We start from the raw sequence: 23,770 nt of genomic DNA, 5'->3' as shown, positions 1-23,770 counted from the left end.
CGTCACGTTGTTTCTTTATATTCAACCCTGTGATACATTGTCTTGGCCACTTGGCTGCAGCAGAAAGGAGTTGTGAACACATGGTTAATAGCTCTTTATATACAGTCTATGATTACAATGTTAAAATGTTACACCTGTTTGCAGAACACAAACGTCTTCCTTCATAGTTAGATTTATTCTTCATTATTTTGATTTTGATTGTACAGCTGATGCACTAACCACAACATTCTCATACGATATCTAACCCTACTGATTGGTGATATTATTTATCAGCCTTAATCATCTCTTCTACTTGGCAAGAAATATGGAATCATAAATATAAGCGTTGGAATTATTAATTCCACCAGTGCTCTTGATCAATTCCCATCCGTTTATGTCATGTATTCCACATTTTGGATGTTCATCTTGGATTTTAAAGGTGTAGGCCTACAAATGATCATCAAATTAATATTTACAATTTCTGTAGAAAGAGGAATTCCTGAATATGCATCAGTACTGGCTGTGCAGTCAACAGTGTAGCTTAACAAACGGCAGTACATCGATATACAGGTTACAAATCCAGTGTATACTTTGTCAAAGGGTGTATCATTTCTAGGAAGTTTATAAACAAATTAATGAACATTTTACTTGAAGCAGATATGTATTCTTGAATATGTGTGTGCAAATAGTATAGTATTATTAAATGTATGACTTAAAAGGTGTATACATTCTTACTTAAGTAGGATTTGAGCAAAACATCTGGCACATCTTTTTCACGTTAGATTACCTCTTGCATGGTTGTCTGACAGACTCCATGAGTAACTGACTAAACTTGGCAACATCACATTTAGTGAAAACACACACACTGTGGCTCTTCTTCAGCTCATTGGTGCGATCTAGTGCCATCATGCCACGAGCGATGGAACCCTGCAACTCCACGCGGACAGGACACTGGATTCTCTCAGTTACCACACTGTCGTCAATACAGGCTGCCATCGCGTAGGCATCGTAAGAGACGAAGCCGGGTCCAAAGTATATCTCTCTCTTAGTCAGCTTTTTCTCTTTGGAGAACTCCCAGCATTTAGATGTTATAATCTTCATGAAGCACGCAGCAGGTGCATCCTGATTGATCAGCCGCTTAAAGAACTCCTGCAAAATGATGTCGACAAAATGAGTTTGAAATAGTAAATGGACTCCACTTATATAGCGCTTTTCCCAGACTCAAAACGTTTTACATTGTTTTGTACATTCACCCAATCACTCATACACCGATAGCAGCAGCTACCACGCAGGGTGCAAGCTAACTATTGGGAGCAATTCGAGGTTCAATGTCTTGCCCAAGGATACTTCGACATGTGGCGGGGGATCGAACCACCGACCCTGCACTCGAGTGGCCGACCGCCCTACCTGCTTCGCCACAGACGCCTGCAGTCATACTTCTATTATTTATTTCTACACTAGAACATATCTTACCCATGTCAGTGCGTTTCTGCAGGAATACTCCCATGTTGCCATGTATGTAGGGCAGAGAAACTCTTCAAGAACAATGTAGGCTGACTCTGGATCCGATACAAAGTTAAACTCTGCACATAGTGTCACATTTCCTTTTCCTACAAAGACAAAAACAAGTTATAGGCTACAAGCCTACTACATGTTACAAATACAAACACTAATCACGTGGTGGTATTACCCTCCATGTTGCCACCCATAATGTAGAGATCTTTGAGCTTTTGGGGGAAACACGGATCCAGTCTGAGAGCCAACGCCAGGTTAGTGAGCGGACCAAGGGCCACCAAGGAGACCTGTGGAAAGCAGCACACTTCAGCAGTACCACAACAGAAAGCATCACACCTTACAGTAAGACCACAGAGAGGCTTCTCACCTGCTTCTGGTTTTCAGTCACCAGCCTAATCATTGCATTGACTGCATGCTCTCTCTGGATTTTCTCCTCCCACTTTGGGTCTTTGTCTTCAAACACATCTCCAAGTCCATCAGTTCCAAAGTGGTCACTAGTTTGGTTAGCGGCTCCAACCAGAGGACCACCAGAACCTCGAAACACTGGAATCTGCAGGGAAAGCTCTGTTCAGTGCAGCTTTCAGCAGGACTTGTCGAAAGACATGCTAGCAAAGCAGGCAGGAAATAATCGATCCTATGCTCTGCTTACAGAATAGGCTACTAAGGTTTCTTAGAAAAAAAATTATCAACCCATTTAATCACACTGCTAAACAGAATAACAGATTTTTTTTCTACAGTCTATGATAAAAACGCTTTTTTTTAACCATACACAAACATGAATAATATTTTCAGATTTACTCTGAAATATAGCCTACCAATGGAAGCTGGTTTATTAGTATGGAGGAGTATTAGCACCACAGGAAAGGGAAAACAATTGGGGGAGGATTTTTTTTTAAATGTATTATGCACCTCGAGAATAACGTTTTTTTTCCCTTTCCTGTGGCCCAAATACTCTTCCGTACATTAGCCTATTGCCATAGCCGTGTGATTATTATTGAAATACATATTTCTATAATTGTATTCCTGTTTGGTTTGTTGTTGCCTCTGTAGGCCTATGGAGTTGGCTATTATCTTAAGTGCTGTAGTTTAGCCTACCTCGCCCTGTTTTTCTTGATTTTGTGTATGCTATCTTATCTGTATTTCATTTCCTTGTATTCATAAAGATATAGCCCTTGTTAGGATGTTTTTTATTTATTAAATGTAGGTCTACTTTTTCATGTCAATCTATGATTGTCCCTAACCAATCAGCAACAGCAACCATACTGTTTTAATGTTGACATCGCGTTGGTCCAATAAGAATCTCGACTTTAACGAACTGCAGACATAAACAGAATAAATCATAACAAATATTATTTTTTTTCCTTTTTTATATCTTTATAATTCCAGATTTTCGTGGCTTTTCCTTCATACATCAAATGGTGTTGTGTAATGTACTGGGTGCTGCGTCATCCTTCATTGGTCTAAAAGTGACAAATCAAGCACATATGAGGTTTATCCCATCCAAAGGCCACAGTGATTGTTTTTAAGCAATCTCGAAAACAATTGTTTTTCTGCTTCATTCTTTTTTTTTTTTACATTAGAAAGTAGAGATAAGTTGGGGCACCCTTAGCTCAGTTGGTAAGGCCCCCCCCCCCCCCTCCGGGCCGGGCCCAGCAGCAGACCCGGGTTTGATTCCCGCCCACGGTCGTTCTCTGCATGTCACTCCCTTCTCTGCCCCATTTCACCTCTGTCTCTCTGCACTATCAATAAAGCATAAAAATGCCAAATAAATATCTTAAAAAAAAAAAAAAAAAAAAAAAGTAGAGATAAGTCGCCAACTAGTGTAAAGTATCATGATGCATTGGGTTGGTATTTCCTCCATCCTTCCTCAATTCTTTGAGTCACCAATCCCACTGGTTCATGAATTCTATTTTTATGACTGACTCACAATGACATTGTGCTTTCCTAACTTTCTGTTCTCTGTCCTCGTGTTTGGTATGGAAACCATGGCATTGTGTTTCTCTCTTTGGAAACTGCAGGGTGGAGAAGGGAAGACACTCAAATGTATAAAAAGAGTTCAGGCATAGCCATAACATGGCTTATCTAATCATTTAAATGTAGCAACATGAAACTTACCCCTTCACGCTCGCAGACGGAGAGCACCCTCAAAACATTCTGACACACGTGGTCAACTGCTGTGTTCCCAAACACACAGGTGATGCCCAGGATCTGAATGTTGGGTGCTGCCAAGGCCATCAGAATAGCCTGAGCATCGTCTATGCCACAGTCTGTGTCGATGATCACCTGCTTCTTTGCCATGGTTTCCTGTAAAGTTTTACATTTCAAAAATTACATTGAGAATATTCCATTAAGTCTTTCAAAGGATGTTTGGTTAAAAGGACAGGAAGAAGCATTACCTTTTTCTTTATGTTTAACATTGTCATACAAGTTCAGCAAAACATAACTTGCATTTTCATGTGTTAAGTAATCATATAGTGTAAGGTGTTTGCAGTGACTTTCATGCTTTTCACTTTTCTTTTTTTTATTGAACCAAACGATTAGATTTGAACTGACGCCGTCGCCTTATGTTTAATGTTAAACATAATGAAAACTATATCAGTGTAGTGATTAAGAACTATCATGGGAATAATAGTTAGTATTTTTTAAATGTATTATTATTATTAGTAGTAGTATTAATGTGAAGACTATTGCAAAATCGCAGAGAGATTGCTAAACTGGGTAGAAAACTAATTTGGATGTGTGTAATCAACAACAACAATTTTGTTACCATCTATAATTTTTCATTTAACTTTTATTTATCCTCGAGAGACCAATTGAGGGGTGACCCTCATTTTCAATGACGTCGAGTCAATAATACCATCTATTAGCAATAAACAGTGTGTGCACAGCTGCATGGTCAAGAACTGTAAGCTCACCCCAGCCCCAATCACTACTACTTGTCCATCTGAGCTCACCTATCTATCCTCTTGTACCAATGCGCCACCCAGTGTTCAAAAGCAATAACAACACATATGGCTCTAACAATTGTGATAATGTTTAGACCTAATATAGACATAATAATACATAATATCTACAAAGACAATAAGTCACACAGGGGGAATTTAGAGTGGCCAGTTAACCTAGGCTGCATGTTTTAGACTGTAGGAGGAAACCTAAGGATCTGAAGTAAACCAATGCAGGCACTGGGAGATCATGCACATTGGAGTCCCTCAAGTTCCTTTTGAAGAGCTGGAGGAATTTAATGAGAGGAGAACATTTTTTGTGTGTTTCTTGTGGATCTCGTCCATCTTCTGCTCAACACTGACAGATCCGTTAGTCTGACTGACCACTGGTCTCCTGCCGGTGGGCCTGAAGTTTATCTTCAATTATTTTTAGTAGACGAGACCTTTCCTCTGGTGGGTTTGGAATTCCTCCTCAACATCTGCTTTTACTAGTAAGAAACCACCCTCGCATTCACGCGATTCTTCTGATCGCAGTTTGATCTGGAAACAAAAAATGCGGAAGAGTTCCATACTTTCGACCACTTTCTTTTTGTCTGTTTCAGAGTCATACTATTTTATTTGCAAAGAAACCAATAGGCAAGTAACAATGTTCAATATTTAGGATTAGTTGTAAGGTTCTCTGTTGTAGCCTAAAACGTTATGTTTTAACTTTTTATGTAAATTCAGCATCCCGGATTAAAACTTTGCAGCAATATTTTGGTTCACGTCCGGGTCGATATCTAAGCATTGTATAGCTTGAACATAGTCAGAAGATGCTTTTTTTAAAAGTTGATAAAGAACGCTTGGAAAAGTCATAAGGAAAAAAAGTACACACCTACCGTTAGCCTGTGAAGTACAGTTACAAACCGTGCAGACCTCATCCGCGCGCCCCCAGCGCAGCCGCTCCTTAATAATTCCATGGTAGCACCGCTTGTTAGCAGTAAGAACAGGATATATTTAAAGTAGGTTTCAATTTCAATCTAAACCAAATACTGACTGAAATTACATAATTTCTTTTTTTTTTAACAGTTTAGGCCTACTTGATCATTTGTGTGTGTGTTGTAATTTAGCTTTAAATATTTTTGGACACCCCTATTGGTACTCGGAATGGTACAGTCCGCCAAACCATTACTAACATCAGGACGCCGTTTTGGAAATATTAGGAGTACATTTTTAATTTATGCGGATTAAAGATGAACCTAGGTTTATCATATGTGGTCAGCTTGAGGTTTTCACATTTCCAAGACCCGTTTGGACAAAACAACATTGAAAAATATGATTAAAAAATTACTTAGAGCAGGTCTAACCGCAAGGACTGTTTTTATTAGATGTATTGGCTAACCCTTCATTGGTAGGGGCCAGGGCCATAGAGCTGGAGTCTATCCAACACCTGTGCATCTCCTTTATACAATGCAGTGCATAATTACATTATGATCATAATGACAAAACAACAACATTCAAGACACCCACAGACACAATGATAACAAAAACATTTTAAACTCAGCACAACACAAAACACAGTGGGCTACCTAATTCAAATGATTCACAGAATGTAGAAATAAACATTTATAGATAAAGATAACATTAGTCAATGATGGTCAGACCAAACATGAACATAAAAGCCGTAATGAGATTATACACTGATGGTTTATGTGTTCATCTCAGCTACAGCTGCTTTACAGGTGAAATGTTAGTTAAAGGCCCTGGCAACCCAAATCCACTAAATCCTTGCAACTTTGGGGGGTAAAATCAGTGCTAATATGTATATGCAAGGTTTCAGGAATATCTGTTAGCCCCCCCCCCCCTGCAAACATACTGTCATGTCAGTTGGTCGACCATTTGAAAAATCCTGATTCGAATGTTGCCTTAAGGTACGAACACACTGCACATCGCCGCGCGGCGAGTTTCAATAGAAAGTCAATGTATTTCGAGCGCCGCCGCACGAACCGGCGGCGAACGGTTCACGCGGCGCGGCCAGGGGCGGCGCGGCGCGGCCACCGCAGAAGTTGAAAATATTGAACTTTTCGCCGCCGGCCGCGCCGCGATAGCCAATCAGCGTTCGGGACCACGTGCACATTCAATGAGTCATCGGGCGGCGGCGGACACAAATGAGCCAAAATGATCACGCGGCGCGGAACCTGCAATTCGCGCGGCCAACCGCCGCGCCGCGGAGTGCAGTGTGTTCGTACCTTTAAGGCGCGTGTCCACCTGCGTCAAGTCATATTTTGTTCTGACGCGACGCGGTGACGTATTCGCCGCTTGGGGGCGGGGGTTTGTGGGCTGGACATTATACGGTGACAGCGGGAAAATGTATCTCTAGATATGAAACCATAGCAACGGCAATAAACAATTTCTCGCCGCAGAGTTTCCATTGGCTGCCGCCCCACTTTTTGACGTTCTCATTTGCATAAAGTATCCAGCGAAATACTTTTTCGCCGCGCCGCTGTCGACCATTCGCCGCGACGTGCCCCATAATGCCTTGCGGTGGCGTTTCTGCCGTCTGACGTAGTTCCATAGGAAATGAATGGGCTTTGCCGTCGCGTCAGATAACTTGACGCAGGTGGACACGCGGCTTTAGACTAGAGCTATGTCTTGGGACGTCACGCGAAGGATCTCCGTTCAAAAACCCCAAAGCTAACTACAGGTGGCTAGTAAGAGCCACTGCATCTTGTTTTCATCATAGACAACTTATCATAGACTATATGTTATGACGTTTGATGCTGTAAGTAAATAAAATTAAAATACATTCAGGGTGACTTCTTTCAAAAACGCTGTATTTGTGGCTGTTCAATGCCTTATACTTCGGAAGGGAGATTGATAGGCCTACCACAAACAAATGCTGTGCTCAGCAGAAAAATAAGAACAAGGAAGACGAATAATTATAGAAGCCTGACCTGTTATGTGAATGTATACAATTGCCAGAAAAGTTCAACTGGGTTCGCTGTTGACTCACGTTAACTCCATGAAATGTTTTGCTAACTTTGTGCTCTTCATCATTCAGTAACCCTGGTTAAGTGTACATTGACTAAAGCTGTATTTCAGGCAATGTGATGGAATGCAGCACAGAGAAGATCATGTCATCATCTTTGTTTGCAAATATTAAATTACCGTATATTTAGCCTACATTTATGACTGAAAAGGTGTATACATTCTTATTTTAGTAGGACTTCAGCAAATCATATTTAATTCAAAAACATGAGTCAGTTGCATCTTTTTCACGTCAGATTACTTCTTGCATGGTTGTCTGACAGACTCCATGAGTAACTGACTAAACTTGGCAACATCACATTTAGTGAAAACACACACACTGTGGCTCTTCTTCAGCTCATTGGTGCGATCTAGTGCCATCATGCCACGAGCGATGGAACCCTGCAACTCCACGCGGACAGGACACTGGATTCTCTCAGTTACCACACTGTCGTCAATACAGGCTGCCATCGCGTAGGCATCGTAAGAGACAAAGCCTGGTCCAAAGTACACATCTCTCTTGTTCAGCATAGCCTCTTTGGAGTACGCCCAGCATTTAGATGTTATAATCTTCATGAAGCACGCAGCAGGTGTATCCTGATTGATCAGCCGCTTAAAGAACTCCTGCAAAATGATGTCGACAAAATCACTTTGAAGTGGAACAGACAGTCATACTTCTATTATTTATTTCTACACTAGAACATATCTTACCCATGGCAGTGAGTTTCTGCAGGAATACTCCCATGTTGCCATGTATGTAGGGCAGAGAAACTCTTCAAGAACAATGTAGGCTGACTCTGGATCAGATACAAAGTTATACTCTGCACATAGTGTCACATTTCCTTTTCCTACAAAGACAAAAACAAGTTATAGGCTACAAGCCTACTACATGTTACAAATACAAACACTAATCACGTGGTGGTATTACCCTCCATGTTGCCACCCATAATGTAGAGATCTTTGAGCTTTTGGGGGAAACACGGATCCAGTCTGAGAGCCAACGCCAGGTTAGTGAGCGGACCAAGGGCCACCAAGGAGACCTGTGGAAAGCAGCACAAATTACAGTAAGACCACTGGTACCCCTTTCACACCAACGGGAACCAGGTGCCAGCTCTGGGCTGGTGCTGGGGCCGGTTCGCTACTGGTTTCACTAGGGCTGCTCGATTATGGCAAAAATGATAATCACGATTATTTTGATTGATATTCTAAACACGATTATTAAACACGATTATTCACTGTAGGGATGCCCCAAAATGAAAATTCTGTAAATTATCTCAACATTGCATAAATTAAAAATTTGCTCCTCAAACATAGCCTACAACTAAAAAGACACCCTAAATAAATAAACAGTGAAACCTTCCAATCTAAGAGTAAAATTAATATTTTACTAGGGATGTGATTGTGAACAACTCATTTATTAGCACGTTGAGGAGGTATGAATCTACAAAAAGATCAACTTATTGCCTTTTTTTTACAGTGCAGGTTGAGTTTCTGAAAACAAACTGCACAGCAGCTGCCAACGTAATATTCAGACTTCAGAATTTGCATCAAAGCCCTAAAGATCATAAAAACAAGAGGCTTTATTTAAACGATGTCTGTGGTGTAGACTGAAACTAACGGAGGGAGGCGGATCACTGTATAGTTTCTCTAGTCGCGCTGTCAGTTTGGCGACATGGCTCTGTGTATGCAGGCTCGCTCAAGAAATGCAATCTGATCGCGGAAGCCTTCCACATCAACAACGTTAACGGGCAGGATATCCCTGGTTCATTTTAGCCGTAAAGCCACAGGGCTTTTCTGTGCAGCGACTCCCACTGGCGAGGTGTCACTGTGAATGACACCGTTACACACCGCCACTGAGTTTCAACTGGCAACTTGCTATTTCGCTCGCGCAAGGTGTTTGTGTTTCGATTTAACATCAGTCTTGGGCGAGTACTTTAACTTTATGCTGAATAAACCATTGCACTGCAATCGCTGAAAGCGAAAGTGTTCGGGCGGTGGCGTGGCAGAGCGCACACAGAAGGGTTCGCTGCATTTACCACACAATTACGGCGTGCGACACAATAATCGTTTTATTACGATTATCTTGTTTTCATGATCGGGGGAAGCCAAAATCGTAATCGAAATTGAATTTCGATTAATCGCCCAGCCCTAGGTTTCACCCTGGCACAAGTTGCGGACCGCTTCGTTTTCCCACTGACCAGAGCTGGCAAGAGAGCAACATCATGACGTCACGGTAAACGTCTGTGTACGTCGTCCGACGTCGGTGCTCTCCCTGCTAACCCTAAAGCTAGCGCTAGCTTTAAGCACAGCAACAGCGGTGGATACGTCTTATTTTTACACGTGTTGCCTCTCACTTTGCTTTGTTAACAAAACACGACCCATACAGCGTTTTCGCCAGTCGATTTAATTGCTACGTTCGCTAATTATGTTATGTTTACATCTCGTAGTAGCAGTGTTTTTAAATATGGCGGGCATGAGGTTTTAGTTGGTCTGGTTGGTCAGGATAATCCCTCCCCCGGCCCCTGATGTAGGCATTTCCAGACCAGCTCAAACCTGGTGTTGCTCTGGCACCAGTTTTTCCAGCCCGGAGCCGGCTCTCTCGCGGTGGGAAACCAAAAAACTGGTTCGAACTGGGCTCTAGCTTCGAACTGGCCCTGATTTTGCGTCGGTGCGAAAGGGGAAAGAGAGGCTTCTCACCTGCTTCTGGTTTTCAGTCACCAGCCTAATCATTGCATTGACTGCATGCTCTCTCTGGATTTTCTCCTCCCACTTTGGGTCTTTGTCTTCAAACACATCTCCAAGTCCATCAGTTCCAAAGTGGTCACTAGTTGGGTTAGCGGCTCCAACCAGAGGACCACCAGAACCTCGAAACACTGGAATCTGCAAGTTTGCAAGAGAAAAGTTCTGTTCAGCGCAGTTTTCAGCAGGACTTGATTATGACACTCAGCAAGCATGAAATAACCCTTAGATAGGATATAATAACAGAATACTGGAGGATAAACACTCCTGTTCATACTTACTTTTTATGTTTCATAAAGAATTATATCTTTAGCTATAAAAAATGTAATCTACCCATTTAATGGCACCACTCAACACATAATGACAGATTCAAACAAAAAGTAGGTGAAAAAGTGTGTTTGATTGCAGGTCACACTGCAGCTCGCTAAGCGAACACCAGGCCCTCACATTTCCATTCCTGTTAGCTGTGTAGCTCTTCTAGCACACACACCAGGCACTCAGCAGTGGTGACAGCTCTCTGATCAGGGACTGTGTATGCCTTAGGCCCCTTGGTGAAGTATTCCATGGCTACAAGTAGTAGCGATTACCCTGTTCTGTGGTAGGGAAGGGGCCCAAGACGTCAACAGCGGGCGACTGTGGCTCAGTTGGTAGAGCGGGTCGGCCGATGATCAAAGGGTTGTAGGTTCGATCCCCGCCCTGCCACCTGTGTCATAGTTGTTGTGTCCTTGGGCAAGACACTTAACCCACCTTACCTCGTGTGAATGTCGATAGTTAGCCTGCTATCGGTGTATGAATGTGTGTGTGTGAATGGTAACGTGGGAATGGGAACAGGTCTCCCTTGCAAAAGAGTCTTCGGTCTCAATGGGATTTACCTGTATAAATAAAGGTTAAAAAAAACTAAAAAAACAGCCATATTCTTCATGGGGGGGCACCTGGTACTGTTTCAAGGGGGCATGCAAGCACGTGTTTGCCTTTTCTTGACAGTGCAGTTGTCACATCGATGAACGAAGAACTCCACATCTTGGCAAAACTCTGGCCAGTAGAACCAGGACCTGAGTGTTTCCCCACTGAGTCATGGACAAGTTGAAGGATGTCACAAATGCCCCCAGGAGTCAGTCATCGGTGATGGAGGAGACCATCACAGCTGACCACGCTGTACCAGTGACAGTGCAGGGCTTTGGTTTCAGTATCTAGTGCTGAAACCAAAGTCGTGGTCGTTGGCCTACCCGTACCCAATCCTGGACACGGGAGAGGACAGGGTCTTGGCTCTGGTTTGGTGTTCTCAAAGTTTTGGTCTTAAGTTGTTGATAATGCCTTAGACCACCCATTGTTGCTTTCTGAGGGTCTTTTATCATCATTGTTTGCTGAGGTCGCCCGTAGAGCTGCTAGCACCAGAGTCTGGTTCCTCCATGTGCTTGCAGTACTTTCATGCCTCTTTCTCACAGGGGCATCCAGACATGCATTAACATGAAGGCGACAGCCTCTGGCGATCTGGAAGTTTAACTGTCCTTCAGCTCCTTTGAAATTGAGGAGCCAGGAAAGGGATGCATGGTCAGTGCCCAGGAGGAACTTTTGCCCATAGAGATATGGTCAGAAGAGGTGGAGACCCAGGATGACAGCCAGCAGACCTCTACGAGTGACACAGTAGTTCCTCTCTGATTTTAGCATTTTTATTCTTTATTAGACAGTTTTGGAGAGACAGAGATGGAATGGGGAACAGAGGGGAATGAAATGCAGAGAACGACCACGGGCCGGACTTGAACCCATGGTCTGCTGCTTCTGAGGACTGAGCCTCTCTCCACTACACCACGAGCGTCCCCCACAGTAGTTCCTCTCTGGTCGGCTAAGGGAACATCTGAAATAGATGATGACCAACTTGCTCTCCTTCCTGGGACAGCACTGCACGTTGCTGACTTGTGTCTACAAATGGTTGATGGGGGTCTGGGTAGTTCAGCACAGGGGCCTCAACAAGTGCTGAACAGAGCAGTGTGAAGGCCTGGGCACAGTCATCATTCCACTGGAAAGTCTTCCCATCTGGGTCAGCTGGTGTAGTGGGCTGACTATTTGATAGATAGGAACGTTACAGACAATACATTTGATGGTAATCCTACGGACAACAGCTTTAAGGAAGTAGAGATAAGTAGCCAGCTAGTGTAAATAAACATGGTGATTTGGGTTGGTAATCCCTTGGTCTTTCTTAACTTCTGGTCACCAGTACCCACTGGTTCATGAATAATATTTTCATGACTCAATGCCAACTTTCTGTCCCCATGTTTGGTATGGCATTATGGGTCACTCTTCTGAAATTGCAGGGTGAAGTAGGGATGATACTTAAATGTACTGTATAATTAAGCCATAAGTTTATCTTGTCATTTAAATAAAGTGTCAGGACACTTACCCCTTCACGCTCGCAGACGGAGAGCACCCTCAAAACATTCTGACACACGTGGTCAACTGCTGTGTTCCCAAACACACAGGTGATGCCCAGGATCTGAATGTTGGGTGCTGCCAAGGCCATCAGAATAGCCTGAGCATCGTCTATGCCACAGTCTGTGTCGATGATCACCTGCTTCTTTGCCATGGTTTCCTGTAAAGTTTTACATTTCCAAAATTACATTCGGAATTTTCCATTAAGTCTTTCAAAGGTTGTCTGGCTGAAGGGCAGGAGTTCAGAGCATTTTACTAGATGCTCACTTTAGAGTTTGATGGTCAGCTCTTCTTTGTCCCCAATGAGCCCAGCGACCTCTGCAATATTTGAAAAATGTAATGTTTTAATCTTCTTTATTCAATATTTCACAATACTCTTATAAGCATAAGACATTTCTCAATGAATTACAATTTCAAAGCTGAGCAGAATAGTCAGTAATAAAGTGCAACATGAACACATTGCAGAATAGACAATGAAAGCCATGCACAATTTAATAAGTACAATAATAAATAAATAAAATAGGCCTACAATAAACGAATAAAATAATGATAAATCATTACTTTCTGTCTGGGGTCAGATCAAATGACCTCTGCCACCTTTACCTCTTCTAAACTTGAGTGATTTACAAGGGCTGACCGCTTGTTCTTCTCTTGGTGGCTTAACTCACAATTCAACTTTTCATGCTTGTTCAAACTGACGGACGGGAATAACTGTGTTCAAGGAACTGCCTATATGGATGACGGTTTTAACCATAGTTAATTTTGAACTTTTTTTTCTCCAATTGTTTCCCTCCTGTAAACTTTTCTGGACAGTCTGGTAGGAATGTGTTCAGGAAAATAATTTCAGTTAGCCTATAAGTTGCAGCAGACGTATGAAGTTGAAGACATTCTTTTATTCGACACTATATTGGTTCAACGTTCGAGTCGATATCATAGTATTTGTTTGAAGGAAGTAATAAGATGCTTATCTGTTTAAGTTTATGCAATAGGCTTGGAAAAGTCATACAGTAAAAAGTGCACTCCGTCCTACCGTCAGTCCGTCAGTCCGTGAAGTAATAAGCCTCGTTCGACATGTCGCCGTCTTGCTAAGACCTGCGCAATTATGACGCTCGGCTTGCTGAGCGCACAGCATTTTTCCAGCATTTTTGTTGTGCGCTCAGCAAGACGCGCGTCATAGTTGCGCAGGTCTTGCTCAGACCTGTGCAAGTCGAACGAGGCTACTATGTCAGCGCAGCCGCTCCTGTGATGGGTTTAAAACTGTTGGATCATTCCATGGTTTACTAACATCGCTTATCAACAGTGAGAACATGACGTGTATATTTCAATCAAAATGCAATACTGATTTTAATACAATACAATACTGACTGAATTAGTGTCTTTCAGCTAGTCTAATCGTTTTCTTGAGTGTTTTTGTATTGTAATTTAGCTTTAAATATTTTAGGACACCCCTATTGGTCTTCAGAATGGTACAGTCTGCTAAACCTGCACAGGAAGAGTATACGGGTCAGTAGGACTGACGTTTGGGAAATATTATAGTAAAATGTTAACTTGTCAGGAGTTAATGTACACCTAGGTGTATCTATATGTTGTAAGCTTGAGGTTTTGCCATTTCCAAGACCCGTTTGGTCCAAGAGCATTGCAAAAGGTATGATGGAGAAAAAAAACGTAATAGCAGGGCGTGTTTACATCTGCTGCTAACCACAAACACTGATGGCTGTTAGCTGTTTTCACTTCGGCTACAGCGGATTAACAGGTGAAATGTTAGTTAATGTTCAATGAACACGAAGCTAACTAGAGGCGGGTAGCTAAAGCCACTGCATCAGAAGGTGACTTATTATGGATTACACGTTAGGATGTCTGATGCTGTCTAATGTTGCTGTAAGTGAAAACGAGGACATTCAGGGGTAGTAGCCTTCGACTTTTAAAATACGTTGTACAAAGATTGTTTGATGTGATCAGATATTCCTTATATCCATCTACATTGTCTCTTATCAGTAGTCCTCCATCCTCCTTTTATATCTTTGCTATTTTTCCTAATAAAAATGCCTGTTCTTTCATCCCCAGAAAAGACACCATCACACACAGTAACCCTCAGCTAATTCTGCCACACATCATTTTCAAGTGGCTGTTCAATGCCTAATACATCAGAAGGTCAGGGAGCAAACCTATCTAGGCCAGCAGCAGCAGCAGAGGCGTCATCGGGGCTACAGAGACCCACCACCGATGGCCCGGAGCACCGCGGCCTGATCAGCTCCCTGGCCCGGGATGCTGCCAGAGTCAGGAGGGCATCCAGCGCTGAGATACACCTGCAGTGGACCTGTCCCGTCACACACTCGCGGGAGAAGTTCTACACGGTCTGCTCCGATTATGCGCTCCTCAACCAGGCTGCCTCTGTGTACTGTCCCCCAAACACAGCCAGGGACGCGGGCCCCAACAAGCAGCAGCAGCAGCAGGATGATGATGATGAGGAGGATGGTGGTGACGGGCTGCTACTTGTGAATCCCTTAGCCGACTTCAGTGTAGGCGAGGCCCATGTGGGATCGGACGGGGACTGTGACATGGTGGAAGTGTCTTCCTCTGGCTACACTAAGCCCATCTTGGCCTGGGAGATCGACACCACGGACTTCAACGCTGTGCTCTCTAGGAAAATAAGAACAAGTAAGACGAATGATAAAGGATGATTTGTGTAAATGGGTAGAATTTTCAGAAAGTTGAAGTGGGTTGGGGCAGTCAATAATGTTATAACATCTCTGAACCAACAACGTAATACATTTTTGGCCATAATGTAATAAGTTATTACAGTATTGGGTATTGGCTTGATGTTATATTATTGTTCAGGTTAAAAAAATAAGAAATCCTTTAATAGTGTAATAACTGGAGTCGATAATGTGATAATACATGATATCATTTGTTATACTTATTTTATTGTATTTGTATGTTACCTGCTGTAATTACATTACTGGCTCGGCTTCTACAAAAGTTTTGACCAATGCTGTATTCCAGGCAATGTGAAGAAGGGCAGCTCCAAGAAGATGAAGTCATCGGACAGACTCAGCAGAAACCTGCAGGACGCCCCTCCTCACGCCTCAGTGGAGGAGATCAAACAGAGGAAAGTGCTAGACCTCAGGAGATGGTAAGGTTACATTAGGCCTTTCAAAAGAGACAGACAGACGTGAACTTCATATCAGGCTCTTAGGAGTGCTGTGAGTTGTTAATATGTTATGCGCTGTGTTGATTTCTTCTCCGCTTCAGGTACTGCATCAGTCGGCCACAGTACAAGACTTCCTGTGGAATCTCTTCATTGGTGTCCTGCTGGAATTTCTTGTACAGCACTCTGGGTGCAGGGAGGTGAGCGGCACGTAATGTCGTCTGTCACACTTCATCTATAGATACAGCTTCAGAGACACTTGAGTGTATATTTATTTGCTTTTTTCTAGTCTTCCGCCCATCTCCCAGGAGGAGGCTCTGCATATTCTGGGCTTTCAGCCGCCTTTTGAAGATATCAAGTTTGGTCCTTTCACTGGCAATGCTACTCTAATGCGGTAAACACAACTCCAGTCTCTTTTAGATAACCATGTCATGTGGAAATGCATGAGGCTCAGTAATCGGTGCATATTTTTTCCTACAGGTGGTTCAGACAAATCAACGATAACTTCCGAGTGCGAGGTTGCTCCTACATTCTGTACAAGCCCCATGGAAAACACAAGACGGCAGGAGAAACCGGTGAGTCCCTCAAGCTTTTTAGACTGTCAACTCGTTAAGAGATGAAAAACCAAGGTGATGACCGTTCAAATGTTTCTTAGCCGAAGGAGCGCTGATGAAGCTGACCCAGGGGCTTAAGGATGAGTCTATGGCCTACATTTACCACTGTCAGAACCACTACTTCTGCCCAGTGGGCTTTGAAGCCACGCCACTTAAAGCAGCAAAGGCGTATAGGTAAGTCACATCCCTGCTAGTTTAAAGGTGGAGTCAGTGATGCTGGAAAATGTTTGTTGTCAAAATCAGTTTATAGGGACTTTAAGTAATGACGGTTGAGAGGACCGTCGTTTGCTCACCACAGCGGATTGTTAGGAGATATTCACGGATTCTGACGAAAAGTAATTTTGACACCAGAATCGCTGACCCCACCTTTAAATTGATCTTTTTTATTAGTGATTGATCTGCTGACTTGTCTGATTCATTTGATCAGTTGTTTACTCTAACATGTCAGAAGTCAAAGTTTTGAATCCAAACATGTTCAGTTTGTTATAAAATGGAGAAAGGTAGAAACACATGAAGCTGTTACCAGATTACAGTATATAAAGCTATTTCTGCTGAATATCTCTCTATTGACTGACTGATTATTTGGATGAAAGAAGCGTTTGAGCCCTAAAGAGTTTATAAACTGATAAGTGTTGCTGTTCTCTGTGCAAAGGGGCCCTATACCGACAAATGAAATGGAGCACTGGATCCTCATTGGTGAACCCAGTAGGAAACACCCAGCTATTCACTGCAAAAAGTAAGCTCTGTGTCTGTAAAGTCTGCCATATTTCATCATGCACTGTAGTTAAGCTGTTTAACATGAAGCCTCTATTCAGATGGATGGACATTGTGACCGACCTCAACACACAAAACCCAGAATACCTGGACATTCGCCACACAGAGCGGGGCATTCAGCGCCGCAAAACCAAAAAGGTTTCCCATCTCAAACCACTTACTTTATCATTTGGTGCCTGTGTTAAAGGTGGAGTCAGCCATTCTGGAGAAACCTTGTTTTCACAATCACTTTTTGTCAAAATCAGTAAATATCTCCATGATCCACTTCCTGTCCGTACTGTGTGTGCGCTGAAAAAGAAATCTGGTGTTAATTCACGGGCTAGGCTCAGTAAACGAGTAAAGAACTGGTATGTAAAAAGCTATGAAAGGGGCCCACAGTAACTAGCAACATGCCGGTTTACAGAGCCTAGGCTTGATTTCCAGCGCACACAAAATACATACAGGTAGCTGATCTTGAGGAGATATTCTCTTTATTTTGACAAAAGATTTTTTTTTGGACGACAAGCATTCTCCAGAATTGCTGACTCCAACCTTTCAACTTTTCTGTGCGAGAGCCTGACTTAAAAAGAAAACGTTCCTTGTTGTCACAGGTGGGTGGCAACCTGCACTGCATCATGGCCTTCCAGAGGGTGAACTGGCAGAAGCTGGGTCCCTGGGCTCTGAACCTGGAGAACCTGCGTCATGACTTCCAGCCTCCCTCGGGCACAGAGCGGGCCCAGGGCAGCATGGCAGCAGAGGAGCCCGAGGAGAGAACCACGCCCTCCAAACGCCTGGCCAACCTGGGACGCTCGCACAGCACGGGCAGCAGCAGTCAGAAAGACAGCAGCTGGAACAGACACCAGTCCAACAGCACAGACAACAGACAGAGGAGCTCCCCCGACAGCGACATCGAAGAAGACAACATCGCAGACTGAATAAAGGGTCGCGTGTGGGAGTTAAATAACAGACGGTACAACACAGTAGCCCCCTAAGATGCATATTAAAGCCACAGTGCGTAACTTGGTGCGGCACCCCCAATGAGGAATTCTGAGTAATTACAACACCACTGTCGGCGCTTCTACATGAGGTAATTGTTCCGTGATCGCTGCGCATGGATTTTGATATACCTTCTACTGTACGTCCAGGTTTTTTCTTAGCAGTAGAATCGACAACTGAAACATTTTTTGGGCGCTTCTTGGGATTTTTTCTCATGGAGAAATACAGAGAAAGTTTTGCGGAGCTGATAGGCTTAATCAACTTTTTATGTCAACTCGTTTGGTGATGGCTTTGAATGTATCCGTCATTCATTTATATGGAGAAGTTACGCACTATAGCTTTCCGTTCATATGGCGAACTTGTGAACAAAAAGTTGCTAATTTAAACATCACAGAAGTTAAAGAGCAAAATGTTAATTCATTTTCGAGTCAGATACAAGAGACGTTAACTTAAACATAAGGGGATGGGCACTTCAACTTAGCCATCATTTTCGGGGCCACATTGTAGTGCTTTTAATCAAGCATTCTGTTAAACTGAGTGTTGGATATGGTCCGCCTACTGAAACAGTTTATTGTGCCACTTCCGTCTTTAAGCAGTTTCTAAGAACAACTGCTTAAATCAATAACAACTGCAGCTACGCGAGCTAGCCACATTTAATGACTCTCTAGCGGTGTGGTCAGTCAATAGAGATATGTGACTATTACTGTTTTAATGTGTTTCATTCAGTATAGTATGGAGGAAACAAGCATTATTTCTGTCATGACTTGATCATTCATCGGTTGCTAAACGTGGTAAAGAAAGAACATTATGTGAAAGTCAAGGTCATGGTGACATGCGGCACAAAACAATACATGGACAGAGGTGGAAAAGAATTACCCTTTAAAAAAAACTGAATTGCAACATAAGCTTCATTTTGTGATTTTAACTTTGCAGTCCACTGTATTGTAACGTGTTTCTGTTATTTTCTCCATTCCTGTAATCACACTACTGGATTATTTTTTTCATCTTGACCTACTACTAATAATCAAGTTTTTTTTCTGACTTTATGGTTATATATATCACATCATCTCAAACCTAACTGCAGTTATCCTCTAATATGAGTGCACATTATATTCAACTAGAGCCGTCTAGGAAACACACAACATCCACAGATTCTCTGTAAATTCTGTTCAAAGTTGACACACTTCCATTACTCATTGTAAAGTGGGCTTGTTTAGCTCCTGACATTCAGTGGTAATGCCGTCCAGTTTAAGTGATGTAAAAGCAGCTGACATTGTGCTGTGCTTAGTGAAACCTACGGTAAGACACTTGCGTAGATAATCCCCCTTTTTTTTTTTGAAAGGTGGGATTCGCTATACAGAAGTGAGAGTGGGATCCCTCTAATGTGAAACCTTAGAGAGAGTGAAGACGTCCTGGTTTATTCTCATGTTTAATCGACAGCCACAACTTGTTCCTACAGCACCTTTTCGCTGCCATTTGTCTTTGACCCACTATAGATGTCAGTGTGATTTCATGTAGTTTATTTATTTATTTATATTCCAATAAAATAAGCTTTTTATATATTCCTGGATCATACATCTTTCTTTACATTCACATGTTCAGTCCAGTCACACACTGCACAGGCTGCTTCCTTTCAACCCTCGTCGTAGCTCTGCTATGTGGGCGGGACCAATGCGGCAGCAACCACCTGATGGACGAAGAGACTCATCAGAAAATGAAAGAATACACAAAAACTAATGGAAGAGAAAACCGTTAACCGTACCTATCAAAGCGGCACCTTGCTTCATCCATGTTTGACTTAGCCCGAGTATTGATTGGGATTTTTCCTCTGATGTTATCCACCTTTGCGTGGAAAAAGAAAATAGTCAGCAATGGGAAAGTATTCAGATCATCAACTATTAACACTCCTTGCCCACGGACTCACCCCTGGCTGTGATCCCACTCCTCTCCACTGTTGGGGTAAACCACCCAGCTCATGTCTGGGCTGAGCAGAGAGCAGCCAGAGTCCAGCAGAGGCTCCACCAGGGCTGGGGAACAGCAGTTGACTCCTACAGCAACCAGCTGAGTGGATCTACCGGCCAGCTGCACTGCATCGCTGAACAGGCTGCCATCAGATATACACTTCCCATCCTGACAGGGACAGAAAGTGAGTCGTTGTGGATGACTGCACACAGCAGTTAAAAAAAAAGAATACTGTTTATCAGCCATTGTTACCTATAGCAGCAAATAATGTAATAACAGCTGATAGTCATAACTGCCAATACTTAAGCATTGTTAAGGTTATATAAGCCAATAATGTAACAGTGGTTACATTTTGCTTTAAATGTAACCACTGTCTGGTTGTAACATTATTTAATGGGTTATAAAAAATCCTTTAGAAATGTAATAACTGGATAAGATAATGGAATAATATACTTGAATCACTTTTCAATGTGTGTTCAATCAATCTTAATTCCATGACACTTACCCTTACTATTGCAACCATTGGTTCAGAAATGTTATCACGTTATTGATAAGTTACTACATTATCGGCTTTTATTACATTGAAACCTGAGCGATTATTGCGTTATCGGCTGCCACATTACCTTACATGAGAAGGAGAGCCAGGCTTTGGAGTCAGGGAACTCTCTGAGCAGCTCGACCACAGCCTGAGCCTCTTTGATACTTGGGATTGTCTCAAAAGCAATGAGATCGGCTCCTGCTGCTGCCAGGCCGCTGATATGTGGACGATGCCAAGCTTTGAGCTCCTTGGAAGAAGAACAAAAAGACACCCGAGACCAGAGATAAACCACCACTTACACTGAACAACTTTACAAATAAATCAGGAATAAATAAGGCAAAATGTAGGCCAACAGTCTGCTATCAAGTTTTAAATTTCACATTTGTGACCGTCACAGCCTGCATAAATACTTCTCTCTTTTGGGGGCCACTCACTTCGACACTCATCTCCTTTGCATAAGCTCCTGTGTACTCTGAGCCGTCGAGCAGAAAGGCCCCGTATGGTCCAATGGAGCCCGCCACCAAGGGACGTCTCTGCCCTAGAAAGATAAATGAACAACAACAAAAAAGAAATGGAATAGCGCCATAGTTTACCGGTACACTATTTTTTGAACAGCCAATAGTTGTAGTTGTAGATCAAAGATGGCCCTGTTGTGTACCTGCTGCTGGACGACTGTCAGAGACAAATGTGTCCACTGCCTGTTTGGCCAGGTGGACCCCAGACATCAGCAGCTCCCTGGCACGCTCTGGGCTCACGTCCAGGTGATGGATGAAGCCTGTAACGCTGGCCTGGTATGTGGCTGTGGAGATGACATCAGCGCCACTGAGGAGAAACCTGTTGACAAATCATGTTACAAAGTCATTTCGACAGTTGTTTATTACATATTTTGTAGGGCGGCGATCAGTTATACTATCATCACAATAGTCACTAAATGTCTTGCTTTGTCCGATCAACAGTGCAAAAATTCTATTTACTATATAGCCAGAGGCAGACAACACAGATTACTTTTCTTTCAAACAATTCATCGACTCACTCATAGCAGCTTAAATATGCATACACTTACCTGTAATGAGCATCCCTAATGGCCTGGGGGTTAGAATGCAAAAGCCTGGCGCTCCACAAAGGATCTCCCTATATATGCGAGAAACAATCAGAATCATGGCTTTAAAAACCCAGATTTGTATGACTAACTTGGTCCCGGTTTATCCAACAAGAGTTTAGATGTCCTCTTGCCTTTTGAATTTATGACATCATTTACTCATTTAAGGCATGTTGACTTGTTTTATTACTGAGTAAACAACCTTGCAGTAAGTATATTGCATCACAGCATACTTGCTTTAGTTTAGATCATAAACTAACTAGGTCAGAGTGATGACGAGTCAAACACTGAGAGGAATACAATGCAACATGGCCTGTGAGCAGATGGTCAATAGTCTTGCACAGCCAGACCACACTATAGTTAGAAGTACACTGGCAATAGTTTAACTACTTTATAAAGTGCTATACAATTCTATACTATACAATTGCGAGCTACTTGTTCTGCCCTTGAGTATTTTAAGCTATATAATACATTGACTCCATTACATTTATTTGGCAGGTGAAGTTACTTGAAGAATAAAAAATAAGGAAAACTATAATGAGCAGCACATAAAATACAGCATCCAGTAAATTCAACAACTCAACACAACAGTATACATTTACAACATGAAAATGCAACAAACGTGTTTTTACAATTAATCATCAAGTATGATCATTCATCTTACAGTGACAAAAACATTCTGGCTGCATAGTGAGCACTTAATTATTCAGTCTAAGGGTTTTTGATGATTGTTACATACATTTTGAAATGATGGTAGTACTCATTGTGTTACTTTGACTTTACTAATATGAGTATAGTTCTTCTTCCACTATTCTCATAGACAATGTTATTATTACCACACCACAAATGATAGGTCAACTTTTTCCCTTTTCTTATCAGTTGCCAGCCACTGGAAATACAGCTCTACAGCACAAAGGTTGCCTATACAGGGTCAAAAGTTTAGGTCGGATTTTGTGTCACTGTTTTTCTTTACTTTTTTAAATAAAAAAATAAAAATAAATTACCGAATAAAATAAAGAATCATTGCTGCATTTTATTACATTTAAATGTTGAATTACCTTGTATGATATTAGATTATATTATATTTTATAATTGTGTAATTATAATATATTAGATTATATTTATTAATTCCAGATCAAATATACAGTCAATTATATTACATTTGAATAACGTGGTTAAGAAGTAGCTGTCTACTCTCAGCTAACAAACTATAGACCTATAACTTTAATATAGATATAAAGTTCTTAACATGAAGCTGTGCAGTGCTAAACAAATTCAGTTCAGTTCAACCAGTCCTAACTGATAGCAAAGAGACCTAAGTTAATACAGTGAGGCAGGTTCCTGTAGTGTTAGTAGACTAGTGATACTGTCTTCTTACCTGTAAAGTGAACCCTTGCGCTTCCAGTTCTGTTGCTAATCCTCCATCCAAGATTAATGGTCCGTTATCATTCATGTGCTGTCCGAGACGAGCACAGGACGCCATGGAGAAACACTGAAGTTATGTACAAAGCTCTCCCTACTACCACTAAACACAACGTTTTAACAACAACTATGCCTGGCCTGCTACCGTAATGATAGAAAGGCAACTACATAAAATACTTCACGTTACTTTTCATTGAGTTTTGTTGTTGTTCCGGGGTTTAGAAAAGGTTCAAATGTTGCCTTTACTGTAGCTCGAAATCTAAAGATGTCGGGCTATTCTTGCCTCTGCAATAACACCAAACCACCACAAGATGGTGCAGCGGCAGTGCAATGCGCCAGATCCAGTAGATTTGTTGGGACCGTTGTATATAAACGTGGCCCAGCCAGAGGGCCCAAAGCCCAACATAATTACCAGCACATTGATTATTTAACTATAGTTATTTTTCTACACTGACATTGTGTTAATGTGCCACTTGAACAAAGCCCAGTATATTAACATTTTATTTTCTTGTCTACCAATATTCATATGTATATTAACTAATTGCATGATATGTCTGACGTGTATTACTATATTTCATGTAGTAAACTTAATGTTACTTTTGAAATCTGTATGTTTGTAAGAATTATTTC

At 42.1% G+C, this 23,770-nt stretch overlaps 4 protein-coding genes across 7 annotated transcripts; 1 reads left to right on the top strand and 3 right to left on the bottom strand.

The window, feature by feature from the left end:
- Positions 1-5: 5 nt before the first annotated feature.
- LOC307254645 (inosine-uridine preferring nucleoside hydrolase-like) lies at positions 6-5,379 on the bottom strand. 3 transcript variants are annotated; one of them, XM_080033106.1, is made up of 7 exons: positions 5,315-5,346; positions 4,821-4,976; positions 3,610-3,798; positions 1,862-2,044; positions 1,670-1,781; positions 1,453-1,589; positions 6-1,128 (listed from the first exon to the last, which is right to left on the bottom strand). In XM_080033106.1, exons 3-7 carry the CDS (start codon positions 3,790-3,792, stop codon positions 763-765), a joined length of 981 nt encoding a protein of 326 aa, XP_079889232.1. In that variant the 5' UTR covers positions 3,793-3,798; positions 4,821-4,976; positions 5,315-5,346; the 3' UTR covers positions 6-762. The 3 variants fall into 3 exon arrangements, with proteins under 3 accessions (XP_079889232.1, XP_079889231.1, XP_079889233.1); XM_080033105.1 differs by lacking the exon at positions 4,821-4,976 and having other exon boundaries at positions 5,315-5,379; XM_080033107.1 differs by lacking the exon at positions 4,821-4,976 and having other exon boundaries at positions 5,311-5,360.
- Positions 5,380-6,415: 1,036 nt separating this feature from the next.
- Positions 6,416-13,731, bottom strand: LOC307254647 (inosine-uridine preferring nucleoside hydrolase-like). The gene is made up of 7 exons (XM_080033109.1): positions 13,639-13,731; positions 12,876-12,926; positions 12,580-12,768; positions 10,140-10,322; positions 8,371-8,482; positions 8,154-8,290; positions 6,416-8,066 (listed from the first exon to the last, which is right to left on the bottom strand). The coding sequence occupies exons 3-7, from the start codon at positions 12,760-12,762 to the stop codon at positions 7,701-7,703; spliced, it is 981 nt and encodes a 326-aa protein (XP_079889235.1). The 5' UTR covers positions 12,763-12,768; positions 12,876-12,926; positions 13,639-13,731; the 3' UTR covers positions 6,416-7,700.
- Positions 13,732-14,111: 380 nt separating this feature from the next.
- LOC307254641 (basic immunoglobulin-like variable motif-containing protein) lies at positions 14,112-18,080 on the top strand. 2 transcript variants are annotated; one of them, XM_080033100.1, is made up of 10 exons: positions 14,112-14,253; positions 14,673-15,266; positions 15,612-15,741; positions 15,861-15,956; positions 16,046-16,150; positions 16,237-16,331; positions 16,412-16,544; positions 17,023-17,106; positions 17,186-17,282; positions 17,735-18,080. In XM_080033100.1, exons 2-10 carry the CDS (start codon positions 14,741-14,743, stop codon positions 18,056-18,058), a joined length of 1,590 nt encoding a protein of 529 aa, XP_079889226.1. In that variant the 5' UTR covers positions 14,112-14,253; positions 14,673-14,740; the 3' UTR covers positions 18,059-18,080. The 2 variants fall into 2 exon arrangements, with proteins under 2 accessions (XP_079889226.1, XP_079889227.1); XM_080033101.1 differs by having other exon boundaries at positions 14,253-14,361.
- A 1,599-nt stretch (positions 18,081-19,679) lies between these two features.
- On the bottom strand, positions 19,680-23,305 carry LOC307254646 (homocysteine S-methyltransferase YbgG). The gene is made up of 8 exons (XM_080033108.1): positions 23,097-23,305; positions 21,683-21,750; positions 21,278-21,453; positions 21,054-21,157; positions 20,705-20,866; positions 20,044-20,249; positions 19,882-19,961; positions 19,680-19,806 (listed from the first exon to the last, which is right to left on the bottom strand). The coding sequence occupies exons 1-8, from the start codon at positions 23,199-23,201 to the stop codon at positions 19,727-19,729; spliced, it is 981 nt and encodes a 326-aa protein (XP_079889234.1). The 5' UTR covers positions 23,202-23,305; the 3' UTR covers positions 19,680-19,726.
- Between the last annotated feature and the right edge of the window lie 465 nt (positions 23,306-23,770).

Source organism: Ammodytes marinus, assembly GCF_949987685.1.
Source record: "Ammodytes marinus genome assembly, chromosome: 8".
In the NCBI taxonomy this organism is placed as follows: domain Eukaryota; kingdom Metazoa; phylum Chordata; class Actinopteri; order Uranoscopiformes; family Ammodytidae; genus Ammodytes; species Ammodytes marinus.
Note: the sequence above shows the minus strand (reverse complement) of the source record. Positions and strands in the feature narration are given on the sequence as shown.